This window comes from Triticum aestivum, chromosome 1A (assembly GCF_018294505.1).
Source record: "Triticum aestivum cultivar Chinese Spring chromosome 1A, IWGSC CS RefSeq v2.1, whole genome shotgun sequence".
Classification (NCBI taxonomy): domain Eukaryota; kingdom Viridiplantae; phylum Streptophyta; class Magnoliopsida; order Poales; family Poaceae; genus Triticum; species Triticum aestivum.
This window is the reverse complement of record NC_057794.1, coordinates 166,455,589-166,471,047: the sequence shown is the minus strand read 5'-3', so window position 1 is coordinate 166,471,047 and position 15,459 is coordinate 166,455,589. Positions and strand designations below refer to the sequence as shown.

Sequence of the window (15,459 nt, the reverse complement as noted above, 5' to 3'; positions counted from 1 at the left end):
ATTCCTATTAATTCGCTAATCACATTCTTTCCATCCTGTTTCTCACGGCTTCTTCCTACTTTGTTTTCAGCTCAAATCACTGGCAAGATCACCCCGCAAAAAAAAAAAAAAACAAATCACTGGCAAGATTTATCCTTGGTCGTCATTGTTGGGGCTGTTCCTCACGTCGGTCCAACCCCATGTGCCAAGATGCAGCTTGAATAACGTAGACGGCGGGGGAGCTGGACGGAGCAGAGGAGCAGGATGGTGGCCATGCACGGAGCGCCAATGGGCAGTGAGGCAATGAGCAGATGAGCTGCGCCTGAAGGACGAGCTGTCCCGGCACCGAGGAACGCAGTCATGGACATCGGGGCCTCGCGGGAGAGCAGCGGGGGTGACGGCCACGGCGAACGAACCGGAGAAGCGCCTCAAGAACAAGCTTCCGGAGCGCCTAGGGAAGCCGGCCGGAGAGAGCAGCTGAGGCGGCGGGGCGGCGCCGGCTGCCGGGGCGAGCAAGAGGGAAGAAGGAAAGGGGAACCCAGATTACGTACGGCGGCTAGAATAGAATTTAGGATTCGGGATTTGTTAACGAAACAGATGATAAATGGCCCACGTGCTTTGAGATTCGGTTTTGCCAGGTGTCCATCGTTGGAGCGGGTCTCCCGATCTCTGCGTGCGACCCAGGTCGCATAGGGGGGGGGGGGGGGGGGGGGGGGGGGTTGCAACGGGTTTGAGCCGGTAGTTCTCTCCACGAGGTTAAACTCCGCTGTGGAGGGATCCTCGACGCTTCCGCTCACCGGCCAGTCCCAGTGGCCAGCCGTTGGTATTCAAAATCCGCCGAAGCGGCAGGCTAGCCGTTGCAAGGGGTTTGAGCCTGTAGTTCTCTCCACGAGGTTAAACTCCGCTGTGGAGGGATCCTCGACGCTTCCGCTCACCGGCCAGTCCCAGTGGCCAGCCGTTGGTATTCAAAATCCGCCGAAGCGGCAGGCTAGCCGTTGAGCAAACGGCTCACACCTATCGGTTCTGCCGGTAACCGACATCCGAGCCGTCCTTTCCACTCCACTTCCTACTCTTCCAGTCTGTCGCATCCACCAATTTAAACCTCCGAGGCGAAGGGAAGGGGAGAGAAGACTTATTTGCATTTCAATCCAATAAAGAAAGAGAAACTTTTCCTTTTGTGCTCCGGCGATTAGGGATTTGGTGGCGGAGGCGGCAGGAGGCTCAGGCGGCGCGGGTCAATCGTTGCTGGGGCAGGGGGACGCGCCGCGTCAGATCCGCCGGAGAGGTAAGCTTTCTTGCGTTTACCCCCGTCTTTCTTGTTCCCAATGGAAAGGTAGAAATCTCCGTTTTCTTTTCCATCGCCGACTCCCTGGGGTTGCAGGTGATGTCGGCCCGTTTGGTGGGGCGGCCATTCGCCGGATCTTAGAAGGAGTTTGCTGTGGATTATTATTTTTCCATATCAAGGGTTCTCACGCGGATTTTGTCTCCGGGGGTTCCGCTACATTGCTGGATGCGTCTCCGATCACGTTGTATTCGGTTTCCCATAGAAAATTTCTTGTATCCGCAATGTGCAAAAAAAAAAATATGCAAAGAATGTTGGTTATGACCGAGGATTGGGCGAAGATTGCTAGTTGGTGATGTTGGGACCCTGCCTGCAAGATCTTAGTGTTTCTTGTGTGTGTTGGGGTGGGGGGCGGTCAGATTCTTTTGATCTTTTATAATATGGGCTAGCAGATGGGGGGCGGTTAGATTCTTGTGATATGAGGAACCTTGAAAGGTTCAATTGTGTCCACCACCATTTGCAAGCAGACTAATATTGAACCTTTCAAGGCTCCTTATACCTTGAAAAAATCATATCACAATTTTGAGGAGATACAGAGGGTTTAGTGGTTCAAGATTTGGTTTTGCTCAAGGAGGGTTCTATAGTTCATGATTTGCCTGTGTTCACCCATAACATTAGTGCATAACAAGAATGTCACATACTATCATTAAGATGGAGATGGGATGGTGCAGTCATGTCCTGCCCATAGAGGACGAGACAACCAACCAAGGCTGCCTAGTCCAGGTATAATTAATAAACAGACCCCCGTCGTTTTGGTCTCCTGAAAGCATAGAGGGAAATTCGCCATACGGTGACTCATACTCACTGAGTCATAGATTGGTAACAAAAAATTCCATCCAAACTATTGCTGTCTCTGCGACTCAACTGGAGAATCTCATTACTTGCTTTTACATTCTTCAGAGCCTTTACATTGGCAATTATTGACGATACCACCACCTGTAGCTCCGATACCATGACGAATTTTGTGGATTTTCTGAAATATTTATTACCGAAAAAGGCTTTCGCCCCGCTTTATAAATATTTATTACCTACAGTTGCTAGGGATATACACCGACACAGACAAACACAGCCGAGCATGATGTACAAAATGAGGAGTTTTATTTGTGGTCATGTGGTTGAGGTTACAGTTATTGGACGTTATGTGACCTATTGTAAGCGGTGATACCTCATACTCTGGTGATGGAGGTTTTGGTAACAAAAGGGGTGAGGTTGGGGGCACACCAAGGCTGTGGTGTATGTAAGTAGTGGAGTCAGAGTAGTACTGGCAACACATTAAACTTGGGAGGGATAGGCTGGTATGCTCGTGAAATGTTGGTGCTTGGTGGTTATTTTTTGATTACTTATTTATGCATCTTTTGCTGAAACGATGATTCTGAAGAAAATCATAGCCTACAAGTCGTATGCTCCATTTCTTAGTGCTGCTTCTATTAGTATTTCTTGATTAATAACCTACTTTGGTCCTCTTTACTTTTCCTTGGCAGCCTATGACCTATTCTCCTTCTGCGACACAACTCGTTGAAGGACTCACTGGGGGTTTGACATTATAATGATTCTTAGACCCTTCCCTGGCTTCTGCTACAGAGTGGAAATTGAATTTTCAGTGTTCACTCGCAATGACAAGTGACAAGGGAAGGACTTCAAAGAAGGCCGCTGAGGGTTCACCCTCTGCTTTGGCTGTGCCTGATGGAAGAGCCAGCAGTGGACCTCAGAAGGGGCAGTTGTCCAATGGGTAAAATAATTGTCAAAGAACCATGCACCAGGTTTTGTATTATACATGTAACTTTATGGATCTGATTCTTTGTACTTTAGGAGGACAACGGGTCCAGCAAGGCGCTCGACCAAGGGAAATTGGACCCTCGAAGAGGTAAAGCTTCGAAATCCGGTTTTGCGTAACTCTTGGCTAAATATATTTTTCAGAAGCATATGTTCTGTTCTTCGGTACTGTAGACTACCTGACTGAGATTTATACACAGAACTTGACTTTGTCCCAAATATTTCTTGTACTCCCTCCGATCCATATTAGTTGTCGCTGATTTAGTACAGACTAGCGACAATTAATATGGATTGGAGGGAGTAACATATTTGGTAATTGTGCATATGCCAGCCATAAATAGTGTACGCTCGGAATTTTTGTGTCTAAATCAGGTACACTCATGTAGTCTGATGTTCTATATGTATGCTACTCAATTGTAGGACGATATACTTCGGAAGGCTGTTGAAATCCACAATGGGAAAAATTGGAAAAAGATAGGTATTTTGTTAACCAACACAACAGTTAGAAAATTGTTCAGTTATTGTATTTGCTAGCACTATTGCTTTAATTTCTGCCACTCTATAACTCAAAAATTTCTCTCCAGACGTGTATTTTATGGTTTGTTGATTTTTGTTGCATGATCCAAACCGACATATCTAAAATGAGGCTCCTTTATTTCACTGCTGCTCCGTGGTTAATAAATCACACAGTGCTCCTGTTAACTACTCAGTACCCCAATTCTACCTAGTTAGAGTTTCTGCTTGAGATAGTATCGCAAGATACTCAGGTTACATTTTGCAAAAGTTTGATTGTCGTGATATAGTCAAAAGTGCCTAGTATTTTTGTAAGTGGGAGAAGAAACATTCTAATTTTGGTTTTTGTGTATTTAGATGATTCCATGTCCATGTTTTATAATGAAAAGAACTGAATGGCGTATTATGGCATCCTTTTCCTGTGCAAGTTACGGTGAACCTCATGGTCGTGTATGTGTTACAGGAACCGACCATAATTTTGCGATCCATGGATTGCCAACTCTTTATTTATTGGGAACATCTTTTGGTTGCGTTGGCTAGTGCATGAAGCTTAACATGGTACCAGAGACCAAGGTCTTTAGTTCAAGTCCTGGCTCTCGCAGTTTATCCAAAAATTTCTGTTGCCCTCCTTTGTGTCCACGTATAGGCCTCTTGAGCCGTACCTCTGAGTCTATCCACATAAGTATAGGTTAAAGGCCAAATTGAACACAGCTTTCACAACTAATATCTGTCACAACATATTGATAGAACCCCAAAATATTAAATACTTTTAAGACAATTTTATGAATATGTTTTGCAACTATCTAACCAAGTATTATTGGGGATATTGGAAGTCGAAGTTTCAAAAGTTTACTTTCCCTCTGTCCAAAAATACAGCCTTTTAGGGAACCGGAAGAAGTATACTATCACATAATTACAGGTTAAAGGCCGAATTGAACACCACCTAGCTGAAGCAAACTCAATCTGTATAGCCTAGATGGATGCCTTGAGTGTTGCATACTAACTCCTAAAATATTGAATCTTGCAATCATGCTGGCTGTAGGGCCCTAGGCTCATGTTCCCAACATATATGCTTTTACTGAAAAAGGCTTTCGCCCCGCTTTATATATAAAGCACCAACGGCATACAGACTGCAAACACCTGACACCACACACACACCCAAGGCAGATACAAGGGAGCTGACGACCAGCAACACTACTCCCAAGATCCCAAAGCAAACAACAAGTAGACAGAAGAGCATAGCTAAGGAACCAAGTCACCGCGAGGAGACAGAGCCGAAACTTGACGAACCAGGAACTCCAGAGCGGTGCTTTCAGGAAAGAAACGACATCGGAGAGCCGCCACCGCCCGATCCACTTAATCGGGGTTTTCACCCGGAGTAATGCGAAGGACGCAGGGCCACCGCGATGGAGCCTTCAGGAAGGGAACGACGCAAGGATGCCGCCACCATCGGTCTGGCCCGAACCAGACGAGGTTTTCACCCCGGCCACGACCCTCTGCCTCCGCCCAGGGTACGACACGATGGGAGAGCGCCGGCCGTACCACCACCGTAGAGCGTCGAAGGCCCGCCCCCATGCCGCCCTTGCGGCCATGAAAGCGAGACCGTCAACGCCCGAGCTACGAGCTCCGCCCACGAGCCCGCAGCTCCCACCACCAAGGCCACCGCCCTGCATCCAGACACTCCGGAGACCTCTAAGGTACGGGCTTTGAGCCAACCGGCAGGACCTAAGCACCATCGGAACGGCCGGTGGCCGTCTCACCCCGAACCCCGATCTGCAGCCAAGAGGCACTAAGCCTGGAAGAGAGGGGAGGGGGAGCGGAGCTCGTCTGGACCGGCACAGCGCACCCCTGCGCCAGTGACAGGTAGTCGGTCTACCCATCCCTCCATCAGCCTCCCCTGCGTCACCCCTGACGCCCTACCACGGCCACTGGCCAGATCCAGGCGAGGAAGAAGCAGCCACCCGTCCGCCGGCGAGGGCCACCAAATCGGCTGCACCCAGCCGCCGAAGAGGGCCTCCAGAGGAGCCAACAACTTGACCCGCACCTCTGCCGTGACGCCATGGCGCCCCACCGCCAGGTACTATCACCCGCCTCGAGTAGAGCCGCCGCAGCCCACGTCGCCCACACGGCAGAACCAGCCAACGCCGACGCCTCCACCCCGGCCACGCATCCGCTGTGCACCGCCCGCGTCCAGCCCACCACGCCTGGCCTGCCGCTCCGCAGCGCCACCATCGAGCACCGCCATGCGCCGCCGCGCCCCAGATCCGTGTTTCACCGCCGCTCGGGGGCGCCCGCCCACTCCAGGTCCCCACAAGCGAGGAGTGAAAGGGCCCTGCCGCCGCCAGCACCCACCGGGATTTGCCCGGCTGCGCGGACAGGCGGTGGCGAGGGGAGGAAGGGGGAGGGGGGTCGCGCGCCGGCGGCTAGGGTTTTAGTTCACATATATGCTTTTAGTCCACCTCTATGAATGTGTTTTTAGATTTTATCAATTAATTGATGGCCTAACTAATACACATATTTTGCACCAAGAAAGGGTTAACAATAAATATGCCCTCCTGGAGCACTAGCCTCTCCACAGCACCTGACAAACTTGTCTGGAAGTGGAATGAGGCAGGCACCTACACTGCCAAATCTGCCTAGCTCGCCTCCTTCCACGGATCGACGGCCTGCAGCTACTGGAAGCTTACCTTGAAGAGCTGGGCGCCACCGAAGGTGAATTTTTTTCACTGGTTAACCAGCTTGGACCGCTGCTGGACGGCGGATCGCCTTGCTCGGCATGGGCTGCAACACCACTCCGCCTGCCCCTTATGCGACCAAGCACGAGAGACTATGCATCATCTCCTGCTAGATTGCCCCTTCTCACGACAGGTCTGGCACCAAATTCTCTCTTGGATGCGCATGACTTGCACGCCGCCTGACAACAACCGATCCCTGCTCGATTGGTGGCACACCGCTAGGCATGACACACCAGCACCAATGAGCAAGGGCCTGGCCTCAGCGACACTCCTCACATCCTGGATGATCTAGAAGCACAGAAATGATTGCATCTTCGACCGTGCGCGCCCGTCCGTTCAATCCCTTGTAGGCAGCATAAAGGACGAGGCCCGGCTCTGGGCTAGGGCAGGCACCATTGGACTTAGACTAGTCCTCCCAACAACCTGGGATGTACACTAATGACTGTTGCCTGATTGTAAACTACCTCCTCGGAGTACTGTAACTGCTCCTGGTCCTCCGTTTGCTCCGGGTGAAAATCTTGATCCTTTGGATCGGGCGGTGGCGACGCTTCGGAGCCGTATCCTTCTTGAAGGCACCATCTTGGAGCACATGTGTGTCGGCGGTCAGCTTGTGTCCTTGTGGTGGCTAGTTCATGGTGGAAGGCTATGTCATCCCTGTAGTTGTTCTTATTGCTCATCTTTTGCTCGCTTGGGGTTGATGTTGCTGATCTTTAGCACCTTTGTATCTTGTCCTGGGTGTGTGCATTGTGGTGTGGTGGTGTTTGTTTTGGATGTTCGTGGTTCTTTGCTTTATATATAAAGCGGGGCGAAAGCCTTTTTCGGTAAACCCCTCTTTTCAATGAAATGAAACGCAAGTCCCTTTGCGTTTTCTCGAAAAAAAATATGCCCTCCTGGATAATGCTTGTGTTTTTCTTATTTTGCGCACCAATAAATTACACTTTGTACATACTGTTCTCAAACTTCATTGTTATATTATGCTAGCTCCATCTTACAACTGATCTACTAGAAGAAATTGTCAGTATTCTTTAAATATGGTGGCCATATCATTTCAGATATCGCTAACTAGAGTAAATATGATTAGATGTGATCAAACATGCCTTGCACACTAAAGACAAAACGTTCAACAGTTTTTGGCTACACCTACTTGTCTTTGTACAAGGCACATTTCATAATAATTTAGCATGGCGTGTTTTGGTGAATATGTTCTAAACATATGATGCACATCTATGTTTTTTTAGATGCATGTACATGAAACTTTTCCCTTGGATTTCATCACGGTTTGACTTAACTTTATGCTTTTGTATGAAGTTTTTTCCCATGACTATTAATGAAAAGTCTTGTTGCATCTTTATCGTAATACGATGCTTGATAAACTACATGTGTTTTCCTTCCAGCTGAGTGTTTTCCTGATAGGACCGACGTTCAATGCTTGCATAGGTGGCAGAAGGTTTTGAATCCTGAGCTAGTCAAAGGGCCATGGTCTAAAGAAGTAAGATCCATATTGAATGATTTTCATTTCTATATTTTAGAAACCAATCCCTAATAATGAACAACATCACATGCCACATTATTCCGTTCGTTGTCCTTCTTTTCAGGAAGATGACATCATTATTCAGATGGTAAAGAAATATGGACCCACGAAATGGTCAACCATCGCCCAAGCTTTGTCAGGACGCATTGGGAAGCAATGTCGCGAAAGGTATGGCATATTAACTCATTTTGCCTTCTATGGAAGTATATGCCACGATAAGTACCTATAATATCAATTCCAGGGATAGTACCGAAGCATGTTGGCTACTATGAAAGTACTTCGTCCGTTCCAACATACATAGCATATTAGGTTTTGCTAGGACAAGCCTTTGACCAATACTATTAATGTAACTTTTGTGATACAAAATCACAACCACAAATAATTACTTTGGAAAATGAACCTAATGACATCAATTTTATGTCACATAAAGTATATAAGGCTTGTACTTTTCGAGACAACGCAAATGGCTTTTGCGTTTCATTGCATTGGAAAGAAAGGGGAATTTACATCCTCCTAGGAGGTAGTTTTACACAGCCAAGAGGGGCTCAGTGGACATCCCAGGATGGTGGCAAAACGACCCTGAGCCCTTGAGCTCCGGCCTTTGCCCAACATCGGGTCTCGTCTTTAATCCTGTCTACCAACTCGTTCAGCGAAGGTGTCACATGGTCGAAAACACACGCGTTCCTATGCTTCCAAACCATCCACGGTACCAGGAGCGCCACAGATTTGAGCGCCTTGCGAAGTGCTGGCGGTGTCGAGTCCTTTGCGCGCAGCCACCAATCCATGAGCGAGCCGTCGTGCTCGGGCGCTGGTGCCGGTAGGCGTAGCCAAGACAGGACCTCATGCCAAGTCTGCCTAGTGAATGGGCACGTAAGCATTAGGTGTCCAATCGTCTCCGGTTCTTGGTCGCACAGAAGGCACCTAATGCGCAGATGAAACCTAATGCGCAGATGTATTTTGAAACAGAGAGAGTATATGTTTTATGGAAAAGCATTGAAATCAGTTGGATGATGAACGCGCTTCGTAAGCCGTCTTCAGCGCGCGCCACGCGTCCGCTGGGCCCACGCGCCGCTTATCTCTGTTCCTCCCTTATCTCTTCCTCCCGATGCGCTGAGCCGCTCGTTCTTTCTTCCTCTTCTTCTTCCTTCTCCACACCGCCCCACACACCAGCGCCGTTGCCCGTCGTCGTAGACCAGCGCCGCCACCACCACGCGTTGCTGCACCGCTGCTACAAACTGTCGTCGCCTAGTGTCGCTGCACCGCTGCTGCAAATCGCTGTCACCGCTCACCTCGTGCTGCCGTAGGCTAGGCTGGGCGGAAGCTGCTGTCATGGCCGGCGGGAGCTGCGTGCAACAGGTGAAGTAGAGCGGGCTCGCCGGCGTTGCAATGAAGCAGCACGGGGCCGCCGGAGCTGCAGTGAAGCGCCTTCGGAGCTGCGATGAAGCGCCGCCGGAGTTGATTGAAATGCCGCCGGAGTTGCAACGAAGCTCGCCGGAGTTTCAATGAAGCGCCGTGGGGCTGTTGAAGCTTAGTCGGCGCTACAATGGAGCACGACCGGCGCTGCAGTGAAACACCGCGGGGATCGCCGGAGTTGCAATGAAGCGACGCGGCCGGCGCTGCAGTGGAGCGCTGCGGGGATCGCCGGAGTTGCAATGAAGCGCCTTGGTCGGCGCTGCAGTGGAGCGCCGCAGAGATGCCGGAGTTGGAATGAAGCGCCACGGCCGGCGCTGCAGTGGAGCGCCGCAGGGATCGCTGGAGTTGCAATGAAGCGCCGCGGCGGGGTTGTCAGTGGTGCAATGGAGCGCCACCGGGGGCCGTCGGTGCCGCCATGGAGCTGCTGCCATGACTGTGTCGTGGTGTTGTCTGATCCTGCGGCTGGGAGTGTCAGATCGGACGGCTCTGGGGGCGACTTAAATTTGTAACAAATCAATCGGCTGATTTGTAGCAGCCGCCATGTTTTTGTGGAACTTAAACTTCTACCATATATTCTATTGATACTAGTAGTTAACCGTGATACTGAATTACTGAAGGTATTCTCTTGATCAATTGCTATGGTTCATCGCATGGTGATTATTCTATATATTTCATATTTTAGCACGCGTTCTTTTATGGGGACGTATGTAGTGCAAATGAACAGTGGTGTAATTTTTGAGGATCACGGCGAACTGGGCACCAAGACAGTATAAAAATTTCTAAGTTTCTGATCAGATATCTGCATTTAGGTGGCACAATCACCTTAATCGTATGTAGTGCAAATGAATAGTGGTGTAATTTTTGAGGATCACGTCGAACTGGGCACCAAGACAGTATAAAAATTTCTAAGTTTCTGATCAGATATCTGCATTTAGGTGGCACAATCACCTTAATCCTGGTATAAACAAAGATGCATGGACGCAAGAAGAGGAGATAAGGCTCATTCAGGCTCATCACATATACGGAAACAAATGGGCTGAACTGTCAAAATTTCTACCAGGAAGGTAACAATTTTACCCTCTGCTAGCGCAATTAGAATTTTCAGTAATGCGATTAGAATTGGAAAAAGTGAATGCTTTGTGAATTGGTAATAATTTATTTCCAGTTTATCTTATGTCTTCACAGTTTGAAAACCTGCTTTTCTATGTTGAATACTTGTATACAAGTAAGAAATGCATCATAACATTGTCCTGTTGGAGTACTAGTGAGCTGGTTTGGACAATAAGGATAACTGAACTAGTGCTAGCGCAATTAGAATTTTCAGTAATGCGATTAGAATTGGAAAAAGTGAATGCTTTGTGAATTGGTAATAATTTATTTCCAGTTTATCTTATGTCTTCACAGTTTGAAAACCTGCTTTTCTATGTTGAATACTTGTATACAAGTAAGAAATGCATCATAACATTGTCCTGTTGGAGTACTAGTGAGCTGGTTTGGACAATAAGGATAACTGAACTAGTGTTTTTATGTTTCCCTGTTAGGACGGACAATGCAATAAAAAATCATTGGCACAGCTCAGTTAAGAAGAAATATGAATCGTATAGAGCAGAAGGATTACTGGCTCAGTTCCAGGGCCTACCAGCTGCTCTATATCCTACAGGGAGTCTAAATGTTGATTCATCATCTGCAATGATGCAGCAAAATAGTGATGGCAGTGGTTTGAATGTTAATCAGGAGGTACAAGATTCCTCGGAGTTTAGCCAATCAGCATTGGCTAATATTTCTTCTTCTCAAGTGGAGCAAGTTGATGAGCCTGTGGGCTGTCATGGGCAAATACATTCCAGTGATGGAGCGCATGACTCTTACTCTTCATGTCAGGAAGCATGCGATACTAAAGCCAACGATGCTGCCTCTACTTCACCAGAGACTCGTCACCAGTTGTCAATCTCTGAAAATGATCCAGATATGCACTGGCAGCAAGACCTTTCTGTAGCCGACTTCGATCTTCAGTCAGAACTGTGGCAGGATATTTCTTATCAGAGTCTTACTGCACCAGACTCCATCAGTGCTGATTCTTTCTTCAGCCCAAATTACCAGCACAGTGCATGCTCATCTGAAGTTGCGAACAATTTTGAAGAACCACTTTATCCATTGCATACATACTCATCAAGCAGGACAGGCACTGTGCATCATCAAAGTTCTGCAACATCAGTACCTCCATCCTTTATTTGTTCAGGCCGTGCTAGCCAGATTGTTTCCAGTGAACTGCCTATAGTACCAGAATCCAAAGAGCAACAGATGACAAGTGTTGAAGAGTCACTGCCTATAGTGCCAGAATCCAAAGAGCAACAGCTGACAAGTGTTGAAGAGTCACAACCTTTGGAATCTACAACCATGGGAAGAGAAGCGTCACCAAACCATGGTAAATCCGTGGTAGGACAAAAGCAGCATTCAGAATCTTTATGCTATGAACCTCCTTGCTTTCCAAGCCTTGAAGTTCCATTTGTCAGCTGCGAGCTCATAAGCTCGAGTGACCTGCCAGAATATAGTCCTCTTGGCATTCGACAGTTCATGAGGCCATCCATGAGCTTCTCCACTCCACTAAGATTATGGAGCTCCCCTACACGCGATAGGAGTCCTGATGATGTGCTGAAAAGTGCTGCCAAAAGTTCTGTATGCACACCGTCGATAATGAAGAAGCGGCAGAGAGAGCCCCCATCTCCTATTCCAGATGTAAGACTTGCAAAGAAAATGGGTACTGAAAAGGATTGTGGTAGCTCAGCCATGCCATCCACAAGAACTGAGAGATCTTGCAGAGATGCCACTCGAGATGATTCGCTTGATTTGATTCCTGAAAATTCGAAAGATATCATTTATCAGGGTAAAACTGAAGATAATGCAAACATAAATACTTTGGAGAAACGAGAGAGATGTTCCACTACCGAGAGGGATACCGCTTACAATCTAGTGAGTGTTCTCATACTACTGATTCTTCCTTTTATTCATTACCATAATGCCAGGGTATTGCCAATCAATCATGGTAAGGTAGGTAGCATACACTGGGAATATCCCCGGTGTCTGAACTCTGAAATACTGGTTACCAGGGAAGTACAAACTGGGTGTTAACTCTTAAGGTAGCATGGGCAGTTGGCAAATAATTCAGCAACAGGCAATAAAATTTCAAGACTAATGTGAAGCTGGTAAATTTAAACGAGTGTCGTGCTTATACATGTTTCCTTACCTGATCTTCTCCTTGCCAAAATGGCTTAATGCAGGTATCCGCAGGGATTCTTACTGATAGGAATGGTCCAAATCCAGAACGTCGGAAGCTAAATACCCCTACAAAATCTTTTTCTAAAGACATAATATCTTCTCGATCAAAACCAACAGAACTTCTCGTTGAAAAATCTTCAGTGTATATCAATGCTGATTATGAGTATGTAAACATGTAAGGTTTATACTCTCTTATATTTTTCTATCTAAGCAGTTTCTTTTGTTTAATAGACATATGAACTGTATAGTTCTTTAACATCAATCGAATCAGTGTATGTCATTTTTATCAAATTAAGAGTTGACACATGAAACACATCTTGTGCAAACCAATAGCTAAAATATTTTCTTCTTTATTCTTTTTTTAAAGAACATGTGCCACCTAACTTGGCTGACACATGGATGTCATGTCACGAATAAATATTGAAAACAATTAGGTTAATACTATCGAATCTTGCCAAAATCATTTCACGCCCATTTTAACTAAAAATTATTGATTCTTGTTCGTATGAATTTTAGACTATCCTACATTACAATTCCAAACTAAGTTATGTTTTTAATTCTGAAAAAGAATACAGATTATCTTATTGTTTACTAAGTTGTTCACTATTTCTTCATGTGTAGTCCAATCCATTATCTTCCATGTTGGTAAATTTAATCAGGGAGATTTATCATGTTGAAGTTTAATTAATTTATTACTTTTCTTATTTATCATTAGTATCTAGGTTGATAAGTAAACATATGTGAAATATTTTTTTAAGTGTACTAGATTGGTAAGTACATTTGCACCTAAACTATTTTTGTGTTGATTTGATCTTCAAACAAATTTGTAATCATGCACCAGATATGTTGTGGCTGCCTGACTTGTATTGTTTCCACCACCACTTGAGCGTTAGCATATTTCTTATCTAAACAAAACAGAAGTATTAAATCTTTTCGTAGTAAACTTTTTCTCGTGTTGCCCCAAGTCTGTTAAGTTGCAATAACAAACTCCTATCTGGTTATAACCATAGCTCTCTCTGTCCTGTTGTAAATTACTACTCCCTCTCTAAAGAAATATAAGACTGTTCACGCTCTTATATTTCTTTACAGAGGGAGTATTTACCTTGTTATGTGGCCTCAATGATACAACAAAAGGAATCCTTTTTTATTGTTGATATTCCTCTAATAGTGTGAGTAAAGAGTTCCCACCATTAATAGTGAATCTCCGAACTGCTATTTTTGCAGACTAGCTGATACCCCAGGAATCAAAAGAGGGTTAGAATCTCCTTCTGCATGGAAATCTCCTTTGTTCACAAACTTCCAGGTAGTTTATTTGCATTACTGCATCATAGAGGCCAGTTATAATTATGTTCAGTACACTTGCAAACAAAAGTTATATTTCCAATCAATACGTTGCTGTTTGGAGTAATACTTGTGCGCTTAAAGTAGCTGTCGTCATGCTGTTCTTTTTAGGATGGATTCTTCATGAGCCCAACAGGCACAACTTTTGATGCTCTAGGATTGGTGAAGCAAATAAATGAGCAGAACGCTCCAGCTCTGGAGGAAGCGCATGAACTCCTGGAAAGTGGGAGCCTATGTAACAAGGAAAGCTCTGATAAGGAAAACATAAAACATATTGTTATCAAGAAGGAACATGCTACAACCAATCAGATATCCAATGTCATGGTACGTAAACTTCACCGCCGCCTATTTTGAATACTACTACTGATGGTTGCTATTGATTGTATTGAAATTCAATGAAAATGTTACGTATGTTGAATTCGCATGAGGTTCCTCGAACCGACGCCATGTCATGCAAGAAGAAAACATAGAAACTTTTTACTGCAACAAAATGCGAACCTTGAGTGCCTACATCATGTTCACTAACTAATAACCTTATTACTTCTGCAGTCGGAAGCAAGGATTCTTGATTTCAACGAGTGCACCACACCTGTGAAGAAGAAAGAAGACAACAGATGCAGCACTTTAGGAAGATCTCCAACTTCCTCTTATGTCTTGAAGAATGTGCGGTAGCGTCTTGAGAAAGCTTTTCTGATGCAGAATCAGTATGTACATGCCTGTAGCTCCTATTAATTTAATTGTATACATTTTTCTGCTTCTTTTATCTATATACTCATTGCTCGTCACTCCTCATTGTCTATGCATATGTCTATTGTGTTAAAACTTTGTCATGCTGCTCGCGGTTAAAGAAAAAGGGCTTACCATATGGTCTTACAATCAAACTTATTTGTCATGGGGACATTTGTGAAAGTCGTAATGCCATCGAGAAGAACACAACTTCATAGTATGTCATGGAAAAATGTCAGATCTCACACTTGTGTTTCCAACCTTGAGTTACTCGGGAAAGGTGGACCGTGCCAGCTGCGAAATATTATTGCTTTAAGACAATGTGTGAATGTCCATAAAATGTCACAGAGAAGAACGCAACTTCGTGTTATGCCATGGGAAAAATGCCAGGAAGGGACATAGTTATATTTTGAACCTTGAGTTCCTTGGTGAAGAGGAATCATTCTGATATGTCGGTTTCTCATTTAGTTTCATTTTTTTATCAAACTTTTGGTGTTTGGTTGTGTGCATCTTCGTTATGTAGAGGCCGGATGTTACTCATCATGCTTTGTATCCGCTTGATGCTACATTTTGAGTTAATAAAAGCGCCATTTATCGAAAAAGCTATATTTCGAACCTTGAGTTCCTTGGTGAAGATGAATCATTCCTGCTGCGAATGAGTACTATCTAAAAATGTTACTTTTTTTATTTTTACAATGTATAAAATCCAATTTGTGCACAGATCCTTTAAAACTCTTAAGCTCACTTGAGAGGGAGGCTATTGGTTGATTGGGGGATGTGGCTTGTGTGGTGGGTCCTCGGTGTATTGGTCATTTGTCTCGGCGTGTCGGTCT

General features: G+C 45.7%; 1 protein-coding gene across 1 annotated transcript; it reads left to right on the top strand.

The window, feature by feature from the left end:
- The first annotated feature begins 843 nt into the window (after positions 1–843).
- On the top strand, positions 844–14,781 carry LOC100873109 (myb-related protein B). The gene is made up of 12 exons (XM_044464716.1): positions 844–1,264; positions 2,803–3,050; positions 3,131–3,185; positions 3,515–3,572; positions 7,737–7,831; positions 7,938–8,041; positions 10,222–10,350; positions 10,828–12,253; positions 12,562–12,734; positions 13,784–13,862; positions 14,012–14,224; positions 14,450–14,781. Exons 2-12 carry the CDS (start codon positions 2,935–2,937, stop codon positions 14,570–14,572), a joined length of 2,571 nt encoding a protein of 856 aa, XP_044320651.1. The 5' UTR covers positions 844–1,264; positions 2,803–2,934; the 3' UTR covers positions 14,573–14,781.
- The last annotated feature ends 678 nt before the right edge of the window (positions 14,782–15,459 follow it).

Bases quoted from the DNA above. Each gene is read 5' to 3' on its own strand.
- LOC100873109 (XM_044464716.1), top strand. From the start codon at position 2,935: ATGACAAGTGACAAGGGAAGGACTTCAAAGAAGGCCGCTGAGGGTTCA. The intron at 3,186-3,514 runs GTAAAGCTTCGA...ACTCAATTGTAG, and splicing joins GAAATTGGACCCTCGAAGAG to GACGATATACTTCGGAAGGC. The intron at 10,351-10,827 runs GTAACAATTTTA...TTTCCCTGTTAG, and splicing joins TCAAAATTTCTACCAGGAAG to GACGGACAATGCAATAAAAA.